This window comes from Montipora foliosa, chromosome 1, assembly GCF_036669935.1.
Source record: "Montipora foliosa isolate CH-2021 chromosome 1, ASM3666993v2, whole genome shotgun sequence".
In the NCBI taxonomy this organism is placed as follows: Eukaryota; Metazoa; Cnidaria; class Anthozoa; order Scleractinia; family Acroporidae; genus Montipora; species Montipora foliosa.
Window position 1 is genome coordinate 29,694,259 of NC_090869.1, and position 17,500 is coordinate 29,711,758.

The window sequence follows — 17,500 nt, forward strand, 5'->3', positions numbered from 1 at the left end:
TCCTATTTTTCATTATATAGTTATGGACACAAAGCCAACAGCCAGGTGTGTCGTTTTTTGCATTGCGTGGATTCTGTTGGTTGTTCATACGCAACACACGCCCTATGCAGCACCACCTCCGTCTCCTGATCTGTTCACTGATGGTACGAGTTTGTATTGTTTATTGATCCCCAGATTAAGTGCAGTCCCTGGAGAGTACCTGGTTTTGGTCTGACTGATGGTGAAGTCCTCGAGAGACTTTGGTCCTATCTACGAAGATTTGGAAAAATGACAAAGGAGATCAGGCCAGACCATAGGGGGTGAAGAATAATACATTTTCTGTGAGTGTTGATGGTACCCAAACAGCAAATCTAAACCTTAACATCACAATAACCCTTTGTAGGCTTAATGTTGGTTCTTACTCTTGGGTTAATTCCAAGTTTGAGCTGAACAAGGCTTATTTACGATGACCTGCTTCTTTGTAAACTGTGCCTGTGTAAGCAATCAATAAAAACAATATCATGATACCATCAAATTAGGCAAAAATCGTATTTTTAACCCTATTGCTTCTTTTGACTTAAAATTATTCTCAAAATATGACCTTTCAAAACCTTAGCTAGCACCATGGAGAAAGTAACACGTTTTCTTCAATCAGTACCATGATTGCAGGTCTCTGCTCTGCCTGATTTATACACATACACACTCACCCTGTATAATTGTGTAATCGAACATTATTGAAGATGACCTCTTCACTTAATAGGTGACAGTTTAAAGTGCAACCGTCTGATCAACAGATATTTTCACACCCAACTAGTGATGAGGAGGACATTGGTTTAAATGCAAATATTTCTTTCAGAGGCTGTCCATCATTGAGTTCCCTTAAATAACTTTCACTCCCTCTCCGGCTTTACATATACTGTATTCGTTTCTTAGGCAAGCTGTTATCTGATCGCATGAAGAGAGCAGTGGTGGTAATTAAAGATTCAGAGGAAGAATTGATTAACCTATTGGCCAGCCTCCCAGGTGTGAGATTAATGATCATCCAAACGGAGTCCCTAATTCATGTTTCAGTTTCCAAAAGTCTTCATTGAATGATTACATTTGAAAATGAAGGCACCTACAATAAAGGGTCGTTTTTTTATAAAAGTGGATGTCCACTTACATAGTACTCTACATTAGGTACTGTACTTATTCGGCTACAAGCCGAGACCCCAAACTTCTTAAGGAAAAACTCAACTTGATTGACACGAATTGCAAATGCATAATACTCGGCTATAAGCCGAGACCCATTTTAGGTCTTGATGTGTGTTATCGACTATGGAATTTTCGTAATTTAAAATACAAATTGACATTGACTGAAAATTATACTCAAAGCAGTCAAATGAACATGAAAGATAAGAAACAAACAAGCGACGTGATCATGAGGTGACGAATATCATTAAACAATTTCTGAACTCACAGGAAACATGTCTTCGTACAAGTGAAGCGTTTTAGGGACCGTTCATTTTTTATGAGAAAGGGGGGGGCTGGTGGGATTTGGGGGGGGGGGGAGGCCACTAAAAAAAAATTGGCTTGAAAGGGGGGGCCAGCCGAAAAAAAATGAAGGAAAAGGGGGGTTGAACGAAAAAGTTAGATTAAAAATAGGATAAGAGATTTTACAAATTCTTGGGAATGAATACTCTCAGAACTGGACAAGCTGAAGTGGGAGGCAGGAATGAATCAGGTCAACTAAACAGCAGTGATGAAATTAGTGAGGGAGAGGAAACTGATGATGACTACAAGAGTGATGCCCCTGACTCTGAAGATGACTCAAATGATGTTGTTCTTGCTTTTATCAGCTCAGATGAGGAATACGCAGATGAGCGGCCAGCTACAACACGCTCAGGACGAGCTGTAACAAGAGGAGCAGAAATTGACTTTTCATTCTTTTGAGTGATTTGTTAAAAGCAGCTTTCTAGCTTTCAGGTTTCTTGCAATAAATTATGTGAAATGTAACAAAACGAAATTTTAATGCTGCAGTAACTTTTAACACCATATGTATTTTTTATTCAGGGGGGAGGGGGCCTTCAAAAAAAAATAACTCTGATGAGGGGGGAGGGGGGGCCACACTTTATTTTATTTTCACTAACAAAAAGATCATTGCTGTTTGTAACTGGAGTCGTGAGAATGAAAGAAGTGCTCCCAGCAGAGAAGTACCCATGACGAAGGAGATGATCACCAACCTAATTGAGAACCAGGGTTGTTTGACATGTTTTACAATGTCTTTGGTTTACCATAATTCATGTGTATGGCACGGGAGGGTTGCTGGGAATTAACAAATGCTACTCTGTTGTTTCCTTCACAAATAGATCATAATGTTAAAGAAATTGCTCATGACTGTGTCATGGCATTGGAGGCATGGTTCCAGGGAAAAGGGATCAAAAACTCTTTTGATATTTGCCATGGTAAATGCTAATGAGAGGGAGGAACATGTGCTGTTTTCTGTCATAGGCCACAATAATGATTACTTGTACCTTGATCTTACCCCGTAGGTACAAAGGGAGTGGCAAGAGACATGAAAAAGATATGCAGTGGTACGTGTTGTGATGAAGGTATCAAATGGTTCACACAACTGTCTGACAAAGGTAAACAGATGTTTTTAGTTCAAGATAGGTCTTTTAGCCTGCCCCTTCAAACAACACTATTTTTGTGTCGTTGCTTCAAAAGCCACCAAAACTCACTTTTACTGGGCCATGAGGAACAATAATGGCACAGCAGCTGGATTTCAGCAGTATCCGTTAAATATTGTGAACCATTATCAGGTAATTAGTTCCTTATCTAACAACTATTTAGTCTTCACGTTCATTTCCTATTTACATTATTGGGCATTGTTGCACTGCTGTGAATGAAGTGAATCACTGTTTGAATGTAGAACAAATGGCGTAGCCCTCGTTTAATTTGGAGAATATCTCTCCATGTGATAATAATATGACAGTCCAAAATATTATTTAGAGTGTTACTTGCCCATAGACACAATTACTTTTTGATTTCCTACTGTTTTCCTGAAGTCTAATATTATTAAATTTTCACAGGGAAAACATGACTTGTGTCAACAAGACTCCAGGTGCAAGCATGCCGTTTACATCTGTAGCAAAAAGGAAGTGTCTGATCCGAAAGCTGTGGATGCATACAGGACTGCAATAATGAAGACCACAATCTATAAGAATCCATCAGATTACCTCCTGAGGGGGGGAAATTTCCAACCTGACTATACATTCCATGCAGAAAATCCATTCAGAGAAATTCTATGTACTCCGACACAAGATACTCTTGTGAAGTACTTATCTTAGATTTAGTTTTTTAGGTAGTATGCACGCTATGATAGGTCCTCGGCCACTTGGTATTGCAAAGCACCCACTGCTAAATTTCAGTGTCTGCTTTCACACTTTATTTGGTTTCCAAGAGATATTACTGACACGCCACCTTGCATGCTGTAACACTCACTATGGCCCTCAAACTTACTTAGGAAAAGGTTTGCAACACTTTGTTTGGTAGGGAGAACTTGTGATGCATACCAAGCCTTCTTTGACTACAAATTGTATCTGTTTTCCTCACAATTCTTTTCAGTGCCGAGACACCTTTTATATAGAGTCCTTCCATGTTGTTGTGCTCATATATGCCCCCAAGAGGATTCATTTTGGAGATGACACATATGAGATGAGAGTGTCTCTTGCCATATTGGATTGGGTAAGTTTTGTCATTGTAGTGCTTTTGTACTTCCTGCATTTTACATACAGCATCATTAATTGTATGGCAGTGTACTTGGAGCCATGCGTATCACACTGGGCTGGCTTGAAGCATCTGAATGTACTTTTCAAACTATACAGCCAGTGCTGCAAATATGCAGAGGGATTTTCACACCAGTTCTATGCACACTGTACTTTTGAACTTCAGTACATGCATATGCATTCATGTGTGACTGTGTCAACTTAATTCTGTGCTATGATTGATCAATTTAGTGGGCCTTATATTGTAGTTCTGACTGCAAAATTCCGAATCTTGCTATTTTAGAATGAGAATGTTGGTCGAGATGTTTATTCAGTGCAATATTATCAGCATTCGAGGCATCCTGGGAGAATGGCTCCCACCAGAGTTCTGCGACCAAAGACCTTTGCATTCAGAGAGGCAATATGGCATACATTGTTTGAAAGAAACAAAATATCTGCTGCTCCACTTACATTGTGAATTGGTTAGTAATCACATAAATGTCGGTAGTTCCCAGTCCACCTCCTTGGTTGCTCCTGCATATAGCTGCAATGTTACTGAACTGTCTTCCATTCTTTGGAAGTGGTAGAGTTGTTATATTCTATGCAGATATGCATTATTTCTTTGATATTGACCTTGATAAGCCCCTCAAAGGGGAGTTGTTAACAAGCTATGAAAAATGTAATGTTTGATATTTTGTATTTCATTATAAACAGTTGCAATCTGGTCCCTGCTACATACATTCTCTTTTAGCCTTGTTTTCGCCAGCACAACACATGTTACTTAAAGCATTCTGAACAGAAAATAAACACCTCCTCTCAGGTTGTTGTTGAAATGTTATCAAAAACCTTATTTATCCTCAGATTGTACATGCAAAGCAGAGTGAAGATCATTTATATCAACATTATGATTTGCTCGCCCAGCCATTGTAAACCACGGAGGACAGATCACCACACCTGGAACTCTGTGGCCCATTCTGTCAAGAGTTTGTGGGGTTTATAGCCATAACATATTGATTGCAGTTGTTGTGACAGTGTTCAAAGAGGAACATATTCCTTATTGATTGTGGAGTAAAGACAAAATATTGACAGATTGTAAAGATAAAACGGCTCCTTTAGGAGCCACCTGATCTATGAAAGTCAATGACCTTCAATTTATTTACCTACATATACTGTACCTCTAAGATTGTTTTCATAGTAGGGGCTTGAATTTATTATTTTAAACTGTTTCCTCTTAGGAAATAAAATGGCAGGACAGGCATGTATCTCTTGTGCATACATGGGCAATGAGCAAGCTAATACGTCTTTTTTCTCCATATCATACTTCCAATCAGTCATTGATCTATTTATAACCCCTTTATGTCATATTCTCGCTTGGGAGAATTTTTCACACTTCGACAAAACGTCCGTGCAACTTGCTGATGTGGTTGATTTTTGTATAGGAAAAATGTACCTATCAGATTAGTTGTTCTAACTATTTCAGTGTCCTAACCTCCACTGTATTTAATCTTTTTTTTTTTTTTCACTTTCACCTTGTTATTTTACTCCATAACAATAAGATGTAAATCTTGGCTTCTTTGACTTGACTTGAAGACACTGTTGCGAACTTGGTAAGGATAAAATTTGCACATCAAACGAGATCTAGCAGCCCTGTGTTGGCATTATGTGGAATGTCAAAGGCTGTTGAGGGTTGGGTGTCATGCAATCTTTACCCCTTTACTTTCCGTTATTTCTCCAGCAATCGATGAACAGGCCGTGACATTGGACTGGCTCAAGGTTAGCTGCATACTTGAAGAGGCACATGTGATGTGTTGCAGGTTTTTAATTTTTGAAAGTGCTTACGTATCATAAATGAAATAAAGTGACAAAAACATGCCGGTCATAATGTTGTATTCTCTAATTAATACACCCCCCTCCCTATCGTAAAACTATAAACACACAGTTTCCAAGTTTCTTCATGTCCGTCGATGACCACAATACGGTACCCCGTCTGGATTAGGCCATCACTTCCTAACGTCTTCAACCACGCAGGCAGGCATTACTTCACACACATCATCGATGTAGCAACCCAGGGCCTCTTTCCTCTGCACATAAGTAGGGTCACTTGGTCATGAACTTCAGTGGCTTCATGATGTTCTTGTTGCACACAAAGAAAAAAAAAGTTTCCTTTCATATGCAGTATTTTCTCGATGAGGTGGTGTAATTGATAACATGAGCATATAAACCCGAGACATAAATATAATAAGTCTAGATCTTGTGATAAAATTGATTAAAAAGACAAACGCAACTAGATTCATTTTGACAACGTTTCGACATCGTCCGGCAATGAATTTTAATCGGATGAAGCATAACTTATAGTACAAGAACAATAGAACTATAGAACAATATATACATGAGTACGCTAACAATAAATGTGAAATCTAAGTAAATAGTTTTGCCCTGACAGAGTCTGACTGCACATTAAGTGATGGTTTTAATAGGCCCTTTTACAGTTGTTTGCTCAGCGACCAAGCCTATGAATGGCTGTGAGGCGGCCGGTGACCTTGCATTGATACAGACCTCACTGCTTTTATAATGTAAATTGTGTTGTTGTAACGCTAATTAGCCCATATTAACATTACAAAAGCATGAAGGTTTGTATCAAAACAGAGTCACCGGCAGCCTCGCTTCCATTGCTAGGCCTGGTAACCTAGCCACAACTGTAAAATGGTCTATTCTTTGATGTAGAACATCTCATGAATTAAGCAATCAAATTTCGATGCGCATTTCTTTAAGACACTAAAACTCGCCGCTGGGGGTGCTGTTGTTAGGCCATGATCTGCTAGGCGATGCCTCCCGATAGCTGAGTATCTACAATCGGCGACAAAATTAGTTGAGACAGTTGCCAACAGAGCACACTGGTAAGGACACATTCATTGTTTGCAAAGAAAACTTGTCCAAAAAGTATGTTTCCGAGATACCCCTCCCTCCCCCACCCTAATCAATGTTGTACCGCTGTCGACAAGGCTCGTAGAAAACAGAAAAACACAACATTGTCCTGGGGGTGCGGGGGAGGGGGCCATTTTCGCACCGAGCTTGAAATCGACTCTAAAGGATAAAAGTGTCTCAACAATTTTGACGCCGATTGTATGTTCCTCAATTCGTTGATGCAAGTGACGAGCTGTATAGCCAACATAGCTCGCATCACACGAGCCACATTGAAATTTGTAGACGACTAGTTGTTGGCTGACTAAAGATGGTTTGGGCTCACGGAATTTAAGGACATCCTCGAGCTTGCGGCTGACAAAAACTGGCTGTAGATCTATATCCACATAAGATCCATTTTTCACAAGCTACGATACCCGTCTGAATTGATTGAGGCAACCATCTGTAACTTTATCAATACATCAGATGTCGAATCACAATCTACCAGCAATAATAATAAAAACACCATTAGAATCGTCTTGCCATTTATTGACCAAAAACCAGCCGATATTGTGAAGCGCCAACTTACTCAGCTAAATAAGAAACTGGATATAGATCTACAGTCTGGCGAAGAAAGCTCTGCAACAAGATCATCTTCTAAAAAGCGAAAACGACCACCGCGTCTTTCCATGTTTGATGTTTCCGAAATTGCTGTCTCCAAAGGTATCAAAACATACTTGGAACTCCTTGCACTTGCCAAGAGACAGAAAATGGAAGGGAAAAAAGCAGTCGAGGAAGCAATCAGGACGGGGTGGGAGATTGAAAAAGCTGAGGAGACGTTAAGGCGTCAGCGAATGTCGCGTATCGAAATTCTCCAAGAAGCTTTCGAAGGAAATTGCGCAGAAAATTGTGACGGCCGTTGGTTGCATATTGCACTGAACATTCTTCAATGAAATTGCATCGCGCGAGATGATTTCTCTGCAGCTATGCGCGAACTATTGGAAAAAGGAAGAGGAAAATATGTAATATTTTTCTCAAAGGCCCAGCCAATTGTGGAAAAACATTTCTATTAAATCCATTGACAGTTATTTATAGAACATTTTTAAACCCAGCGAGCACAACATTTGCTTGGGTAGGCGCAGAGTTAGCCGAAATAATATTTTTAAATGATTTTTCACTGGTCTGCTCAAGTGTTACCATGGCAAGATATGTTGCTATTGTTGGAGGGACAGCCAGTTCACTTTTCGGCGCCCAAGAGACATTATGCGCAAGACATAGTCTTCGAGAAGGACACTCCAATTTACTGTACTTCTAAAAGTGAAATCGTTGCAATTAAAGGGGGTGTGGTAGATGATATAGAAACTCAAATGATGTCCGGAAGATGGCGTGTCTTTACCATGGATGCTCAGATACCGGAGTCGGAGCAAGTCGTTTTGAGCCCTTGCGGGAAATGTTTCGCTAAACTAATACTATAATGAACAATTATGACATTGATTTAGTGTACCATTAATTTGCCACGTTTTATTACTCTGCGTACAGCCTTCTCCTAAATACTATACCAAAATCACTAGTAAATTATATACTAAAAGCAATGAGTAAATACTTATTTTCCTTAATTAAAAAAAAAAAAAGATTACACACCTAAGAAGTGTAGCAGTTCAGTGTACATTATAATGATTTCCGCTGTATACTGTTATACGCAATAAAGAACGGGTTACCATTGTAATCCGATGAGTTTTTAAAAGGTTATCACAGTACTTGACTTTATCAATTTCGATGGGTTACAATGGTAACCCGTTCAAAACAGATTACAACCTTTTCTCACTCCCTCATGTGTTGATCTTGTTTTAGGCTGTACATTGCTAATTCACATTAGGAGATATCTTTATCTATTAAGAAAAATTGTATCCTGTTTAATATTTAATGCGGCAACCTTTGTTATCAATAATCTGTTGAAGGCGCTGCGGCATTGAAGCGGTAGTTTTGTTTATTATATTAACTGGAATACTGTAAATAGTGCGTATTACCCTGGCTTTGAATTCTTCGAAGGTTTCTTTAGTTATTTTTAGATGTAAGGCATCATCCTTCAGTCTTACTCTCACTAAATGAAAGAAATTCTCAATAGGGTTAAGGTCTGGACTTCTGGGAGGAATTTCAATTAGAGACATATCACAGTTACAATTCTCCATCGCTCTTTTTGCAGCTCTACTGTTTTGTGAAGGATCCCCATCTTGCAGCCACAACCTACTTCCATTTTTGTTCGCCTTGAGGAATAATGAGTTGAAATGCTTTTCAATAAAAGTAGCGAAAAAATTACCCGTTAGGTGATCATATGACTCACAAAGAACTACCCCCTCACTATAGGTTATAGCTACAAAAAGCTTCACTAGCTTACTACCATTTCCTTCCTTACTGCCCTTTGCTGTGCATACGGACGTTAATCCTTCGCCTCGTTTTCTCCAAATTCTTGCTTCAGGTGCCATTGCCACTTTTAATGGGTTCGTTTTGAAAGTGAATGAGACCCCATCCAAGTAAAATGCCACTTGCCTCGTCCAAACGTCGCCATCATAAATTGCAAAATGTAACTCGCCTTGGCATATCATCTTTAGTCAATAGTCCTTTCTTTCGCGTCTGCAAATAGTGGAATCCTTGGCGTTGAAGTAAGCGGTTCACTGCTCACCCCACTTTCCCACATTAAATCTCTGAGAGAAAAACTGGGATTTTCATTTCTCAGTTTCCTGACGTTTCGAATCAGGAGACGTTGTTGCAGGGCAGTTAGTTTTTGCGGGCGTCCCGTCCTTTTTGGGCAAGATGAAATTCTGCGGATTCCCCCTTTTAAAATCCTACATGCTGAAGTCGGTGAAATTCCGCATGCCCTTGCTATGGCTCTAAGGCTCATATGAGTGTTCCTTCATAGTTGAAAGTCGCTCTAATCTCAGCGGAGACATATCCTCTAAAAACCATCTTAAGGAATCAAAATCTTTGGTTAATAAGCTGAATACTATGGGAATAGCATATACCCCTATTACTTTTATTCTTTAATTAAGAGGCGAAAAACGTGGCATGTTGGCACAGCCATCTTTACGTGAACTTTCCAGTACTGACTGCCACGTATCGTTACATGAAATTTACACCTTATCACGTAGAGACAATCAGTGACACAATGTTGGTACACTGATGGGATTAATCGAGCATCAGTTAGTTTGTTCCAACGACTTATGACCGTGATTGTAGTTTACAGCATACATCTTTGATATTGGACATCAATGTTATGGTCAATTGACACCTGTCAAAACAAGGTATTTGCTGACCACTATCATGTGACCATATCGCGGGCTCAAGTTAGACCTTATCGAGGTCAGCTGGTTTCTTTTAAATCACTGCTGACCCGGGACTGGTTGTTGATTGGATCGCAGGCTCAAGCCAGGTCAGACACTCACACTCACACCTGAACAACGCTTAATTTTTCGCACTCTTTCTGAGGCTTGACACGGCTAAACAGCCATGATACGTCAGCAAAGCTCTTGACAGTTGATGCATTTCGTGTTCAGGTACGGTTTGGAAAAAATATTTTTCTTGCATTTTTCGATGGTTTCAATCCAGGTTTAACATAATATAGCTGTAGTTATTCAAGTCAAGTATTGGAGGAATATAAACTTAAAGCTGAGTGTTTATTTTTAATTTGTTTAGGGCTGCTTTTTGCTCTGAATTGCAGTTTTTGGTATGTCTTAAGATTTTTAATTTCGAATCTACTAAGGTTGCAAGATGCCTGGATGGCCTATGTCAGAAGAACAGAAACGAAAGAAGAGAGAAAGAACGAGAACGACAAAACGGTACACCAGTAATAGCTTAGAGTTTGTGGAAGAAGTTACTCCACAAATTCTTTTCTTGGACACTAAACCGTTTGTTATTTCTACGGATGACTTATTTCAAGTGGATGCATATTTCTAAAATGTGGTTTAGTTGTTTTTTCCTTTGTTCAGGAATGAAACTCGAATTTTTATTGTTAACTGGAATTAAATAACAATCATCTGTACTCTTTTTGGACAGAAATAATCGATCTGTTGCTGGTTTGTTTGGCCTTAAAATGCGAGCGAACACGAAGTTTTTTTACTCCGCTTTAGCACTTATGTTCTAAACATGTAATCGCAATGAGTTCTCGTAAAAGTACAAGGAGAAATATCACCAGCTTATGTTTTCAGAAGTTTGTTTAGAGCACGTACAGGTAATTTGTTGGAGATGTTGTTTGAAGTTTGTCCTTTCTAGCCGATTCTGGTTCTAAGCCAGGCTGCCGTGTTTCAATGAAATACATTGAATTGTAAATGATCTCGTTTTCAGAGATACAGTACTGTGAAAAAGTAATGATAGCGAAATTCGTCGAATTTCGACGAAGTTCTACAAAATTCTACGTAAATCTGCGAAATTTCGAGGAGAACGAATTTTCGGCGAAATTGCGCTGGCCTCTATTGTTTCACCATTAACGAAATTTCGTGCAGATGTGCGAAATTTCACTTGGCAAATTCGCTGAAGGTGGCAAAATTCGTTCGAAAATTCGTTAGTGCGAGCGAAATTTCGTTCGAAATTTCAAACGAAATTTCCAACACTTTCTTTGTGTGAGCGAAATTTCGAACGAAAATCTCGTTTGGAGATCGAAATTTCGTTCACCATTTGTGGTCATTACACGAGGGTCACAAAATGCAGAATGCAAACTGCGGAAAAAAAAAACAGTTCACTGATGGCAGTCCGTGTTGAAAGACATCGATAGTGAGTTTTTTGTTTTGCCGTGAGCTTTATGGTTTCGCCGTGCGGAATTTGATATTGCCGTGACAGTTTTAGTTTTGCCGTGAGGTATTTGTTATTGCCGTGACAGTTGTGGGCCACCGTAGATACATGCGTATTTATGTTCAAGACCTACATCTGTAGGCCAAGATCAGGAAAGCCAACACTACCAACGTCGAAACTTACTGTAGCTCTCTCTGGCAAAACGAAATTTCGCACGCATTTTGAAAGAAGATTCGTCTCACCTTTCGAAATTTCGTACGCATTTTGAACGAAATTTCGTCTCTCCTTTCGAAATTTCGCACACGTCCAGAGCGAAGATTCGGCGAAATTTCGTTACACTTTCCGAAATTTCGCCAAAGCAAAACGAAATTTCGCACTTCTCCTGAGCGAAAATTCGGTGAAATTTCGTTAGACCTTTCGAAATTTCGCTCAACCTACAGGAAATTTCGCATGTCTCCAAAGCGAAAGTTCGACGAAATTTCGCCGAAATTTCGTTGAGAACAAAGCACGAAATTCGACGAATTTCGCTATCTTATTACTTTTTCACAATACTGTAAAGTGGAATAAATAAAGTACATCAATAAAACTCCTTGCTTGACCTTGAACTGACAAAAACGATCTGTCACATCACGAGCTATAGTACGTCTGTGATTTCTAATGTTAGCGTGATTCCTATTCGCTGGCATTTGACAGTCGACTCTTAAATGGCTTCTTTCCTTATACGTTCGCTTGCTGTCTTTTAAAACTCTTGCGATTCAAGAAAAATTAATTGCCTAACTGGTGAATTCGACAGTAGATTGGGCTGGAAAAAACGATATCACGCTCATACCTTTGTGATTCATGCGATCACACCATTTTTCAGGTGAAATTAACCATGGAATTCACTAGTTAGGCAGAGAAGAAAATGTTACATAATTAAAAAAGGCGGACAGTTCCAAAGCCTTTTATTTTCACTAATCCTACAGCCAGTAAAAATAAACAAGCCAGGAGCTCCGCTTTTAGGCTTGGCTAAATCTATATATTATCTATAGTAGATGTTGACCCAATAGGCCATTGTCTTAGCAGTACAATAATAATTATCTCTGACAGCTTCAGTACTGCGAAGACAATGGCCTGAATCTAGAGATATAACCAGAGTTAATAACAATATTAAAAAATATGGGTTAGGGCCAGTACAGTAACTTATATAGTTTTATAAAATAATTAGGATAGTACGCACAGTCTCATTGGTCAATAGCTGTGTTAAGATGAGAGTATGTAAACACGGCTGTGACATCTCACAAATTTTGATTGGTTGGTAGGAAATATGGTTTCCTTCACTTGTTGAATTATCTTTGAGAAATATTTTATAAAAGCAATAAAGAACAATTTTCCTGTGTTTCCATAACCTGATATAAACACTCAAAATTAAATTATTAAATTAAATTAATTAAGAGCAAATGCCCTGAAAATTTAAATTTGCCCTACTTTTGCATATAAGTAGGCCTCAGTAAAAGTAAAAGCGCCATGCGTTTTCTTTCCTGAAATATTTTGGTATTTCTGATTTTGCGTCCTGGCATCAAGTTAGCGAGTCCCAACCGGGCTGAAAATTTTCATTCGATTCGCGTGTTGCATTTATTGAATGCAGAAAAGTTGTAATACAACCAACTTTTCCTCCTCCAAAAAAGCACAATTACGGGAAAATAGGATTAATCTAATTATTTGGTGGTTAACAAAAGTAGACTGTCCTCAGACAAAGAGTACAACGGTGGGTGAAAAGAATTGACATTTTGACCATGTGCCATATCTCGGAATTCCAAAATATTTTAGATTCTAACTATATAAGGATAGGTCTTCCAATATATGTAAAGTTTAGTTTGGGCAAATGAATAAGCACTTGTCAAAAAATTATTCAAATCGTACAGAAAAATCAAAATCACGCCAGTAGTCAAAAGCGTGACCAAATATTACGCCTGTATTTATAATAAATGAAATGCCTTCATTTCGAAATTCCTGCATTACTAAAGCACACTGCAACATAAATATGTTCACTTTAGCTCGGATATGATATCTTGACTGTCAAACAACCTTTCTCTCTAGTCATTTCTTCAATGGCGTTCCGCGAAGTTTGTAATAAGATTAGAACCTCCGTAACAGGCATCAGTTTGGTAGATTTAAGGTGATTCCTTAGTAATAGAAGTTGTCGTAAGATTTTTTTAAAACTTTTCTCGATTGTTCCCTATATTATGGTGACTCGAAATGTGCAATTAAAAAAGTAGGTCACCAAGCTCGTTTGAGAGACATAACTTGCTCAAGTTGCTCATTTAATCATTGCGCCTTCATCTATCAAGGACAAGTTTATTCCATCGGTTCAGGCTACGTTTTGCACAAACAGGAAGCACAGCTTTGACGTAATTCTTGAAATAACAAAACAGGTGAATTGTGTTGCTCAAAAGGAATAATTTAATGTTTGTTTTATGGCACAGGCACAAGTCTTGAAAAGGCACTGACTACAAATGTTCTTCGGGTGCGTGATCTCGAGGAGACAATTTTGTGTCCACGAGTGATGGCTACGAATACTATCTTTCCTGTAACTTTTTTTTCTGACGTAAATTTTTTGTAATTTTTTTACAGCGCAAAGAAGATGAGTAAGAGAATAAAATTATGCCAAAAAAAAGATAGGTCACCAACCTCGTTTAGGAGAAAACAGAAAGCAAACCAAGCTCGACCCCTCGACAACACGTCTCCCCGATAGCGCGGTTTCACTTTCACAGTCGGACTTAAATCTTCTTTAGTATTATCAAGGCTATCACTCGACTTTTTGTTTTGTGAGAGTCCAAAACGTTTCTTGTTTTGCTCTTTACTGCTGTGCTCTGAAAACGGCCATTCTTCTTTCTAGCGAGCTTTCCCTCACGAAAGGTCGGCATTTTGAAATGTTTTTGGCCACGTTCGATATATCAATATTCACACATTGGTACGAGTCTTTATGGTTAAATTTAAACATTGTTTTGTTTAGAAATATCCGTTGAGACTTGTGAGACAAAGAGCCATGAAATTTGACCATAAAGCCTCTTGGCCATGCCTGAATACGAACGGGGCTTACACTGTGTTATGCGCAGAACAGGATGCGCAGTGCAATACCAGGGAATCACCTTAACCATGAGATGCAATTTTGCAAAGTGCCTATGCAACCTGTACCTTGGTGGTCCATTGTATTGATCGACAGAATCACTCAACCTGCTTTGAAGCAGAAATAGCCAGTGACAACGAATAAGCCACAAGTGTGATCGCTCCGTCTTTCTAATTTGCACATTGTGCAGCATGTGGCAAAATTCTTTAGACTGGGTAGGGGTAGGGATTTTTGAAAGCTGAGCATCTGCCAATAACATGCAACCAAAAAACCCATTGGAATCTCAGTACTGTGGTTCTATGGAAAACGAAATTAGAATTACTTTTTTTTTGTATTTTTCATAGTATTGACCATGCGACAAAAATGTTGGATTTTTTAAAATTTAATTTTGTTTACTTTTCCTAGATGACACTAACTTAATTCACTAAGACCAAATAAAGTAAAAGAAAGTCCTTTTTCCCACGAGAAAATTGTGCAAAGCCGCTGTCAATATCATGGCAGTTTCCTGTTCAATAGTTAGTAGTCGTTGTTCTCACGATTGACACGACCATAGCAAATTATGCATCAGTCAATTCCAGCCGTTCCCCACCCCCACCCCTGGGCTAATCCCCTGGCATTAGCATTTTCTTAAAAAATGGGCAAATTCCCCCACATAAGCTGTCTAAATGCCTCGGGAGGGGATGAAGAAAGGGGCAAATGCCCCGTCCCCGGAAACATTGCCTAGAATTTTTATGTTTTTTCCCTGGTCTTATTAGCTACTTGTATTGTTGTCGATGAGAAATGTCTTATTGTTATGTAATGGATCCGAACACGTTAGTAGACGTGCGTGACTTGACAGGCTAGGGGTAGGAGTGGCTCATGGCAATGCATTGAACCTCCCATCTATTGTTTCGTAATTTTTATACCTGTGACCTTTGTTACCACGCAGTCATTCTTTCCAATACACCCGCTCTGCGAACATCTTACTTTTTTGAGGTGAGTTCTTTCATTTTTTCCTTCATCCACTTCTAATAGCCTCTTGTAATGTGCTATTACCTCAATTCGTAACCTCCGCCAAATCTTTAGTTCGCTCGCACGCCGATCGTTGTCTTCGTCGTTCTTTACACTTTTCACGGTCACATTTCTTCGTTTCAATGGCGGGTTTTTTTTTTTTTTTTTTTTTGCAAAATCCTGTTATTCCCGGTCACTCTTTCGCAAAGAACCTTGATGGCGTTTGGTGGGTTAGTTTGATGCACATGCGACGAAGGATTTCAATTCTAGTAGCTCACGTGCTTACCTTGGAAGAATATTCGGTTCGTGTTGTCGGCGTTTGTCGCGTCATCCCACGCGGTATTTCATGGCCCCACTCGTTGTCTGTTCTCTAGCAAACGTCGTGTTCGAATCAGTATATTATCGTTGTTTTAGGCGATTTTCACAATGTATTTTGTTGGCATCATATCTCTGTTATCGTAGTTATTGTGGCGCCGTCGTTAAAGCTACCAGTGTTTGTAGGAACGCATAATTCATTTTAGCATGTTTAATGCGACATTTTGATTTAACTAACCATTTATCATTGCTACTGGCTTTTCTAAGTAGGTTTACTTCTTATTCTGATCTCTGTTAGCAACCCATTTATGGCTATACACATGTGGTCATTATCGCTTAATAGTAAAGATCTGTTATTGAAATATAGTAATCCCTCCCTAATTTCTCCTTATGTGCTAGTCATATGTAGTTATGCTACAACAAGTTGCAAAATTGTTGAGACACTTTCATTAAAAAACACCTTTTCTAACTTGCAATACCCGCCGTATCTAGAATTTAAACCTTTCCAACTTCCTCTCCCCTCTCCCCCTTTCAATGTTGACTGCTTAAGTTCCCAACATTTTTTTGTCTTTCTAGCAACACTGATAAGGGGGGGAGGGGGGCTGCAGTGTGAGAGATAATAGGGAAATTGATAACGCCCCAAGAAGGTGAAATGTGTCCACTATTTTTGCAACTTGTTGTCTGATTGATTGCAATAATTTTGCCAATCCGGATTTGAATCTTACAGGGAAACGTTTCAACGTAGAAAAGCAGGACCTAAGGAAACAATCATTAAATATCGTATAAGCTCTGAAACATTTCAGAAGTTTGCACGCAGAGTGCAAAGCACATTGTACCAAACACGAAAGGATATTAATTATTGACATACGGTAGCATCGATTTGCGAGTGTTTGGACTTATCATCGCTAACAGAAGACTCCGTACCAAATACTAAAGCGAGCAAAGTATTTTGCACTGCAGATCTGATGCTCCAAAAATTACACATGGCTCGTATTATGTAACACAATACCATTTATTGTGTTTCTTGGTGACGTCAAGCAGGATGGTGGAGTTACAGTTGAAAATCGTATCTTCGACGAAACAGCACAATTCAACTAGTACTTTCTTTTCTAATCAATCCAATACATTACCAGGCGATTCGTAATAAAGCTCACACAGTTAGAAATCTTTTACATATCGTCTATTCCATTTACCAACGGTCTACCATCCAAGCACGGTCTACCATCGCAACAGCAAGAAATATATCATATTATTTTCTCAGTGAAACGTTGTGGTAGACCGTGTAGACCGTTTCATATAAATGTCATAATGTGTAGCCGGTACAAATTTGTTCACTTTTGTATCTCATTGTAAAACAAATCTCGCAAAGGATTTAGCACAATCGGGTGCTTTCTTTGTATCATTGTGCTCAGTCAGTCATTCAAAAGAACATGGAATTAGCCTGTACCCGACACGTCACTTAGAAGACTTTCTAGTAAGCGTTACCAATCCTTTCTCTGGAAGCAGACTAGCCCGAAAGCAATAAGTAATGTTACAAATGGACCTCTATGAAAATGTATCTTTGTATAACAAGTTTTGCTAAGAATTGATTTTTCGGAAAGTGGATGTTCCCTTTAAATGGCATGGGATCGCAGTTAAAGGAGAGGTTATGTCTGTTTCTCATTCGTAAACAACAGCT

The 17,500-nt window shown here is 38.9% G+C and overlaps 1 protein-coding gene and 1 pseudogene across 1 annotated transcript; one reads left to right on the forward strand and one right to left on the reverse strand.

The window, feature by feature from the left end:
• LOC138012563 (uncharacterized) overlaps positions 1 to 17,500 on the reverse strand; it is a 583,226-nt pseudogene that overhangs the window by 454,510 nt on the left and 111,216 nt on the right.
• On the forward strand, positions 23 to 4,823 carry LOC137982071 (uncharacterized). The gene is made up of 10 exons (XM_068829105.1): positions 23 to 143; positions 913 to 1,002; positions 2,032 to 2,217; positions 2,328 to 2,423; positions 2,511 to 2,603; positions 2,680 to 2,780; positions 3,051 to 3,198; positions 3,581 to 3,705; positions 4,030 to 4,207; positions 4,746 to 4,823. The coding sequence occupies exons 1-9, from the start codon at positions 23 to 25 to the stop codon at positions 4,201 to 4,203; spliced, it is 1,134 nt and encodes a 377-aa protein (XP_068685206.1). The 3' UTR covers positions 4,204 to 4,207; positions 4,746 to 4,823.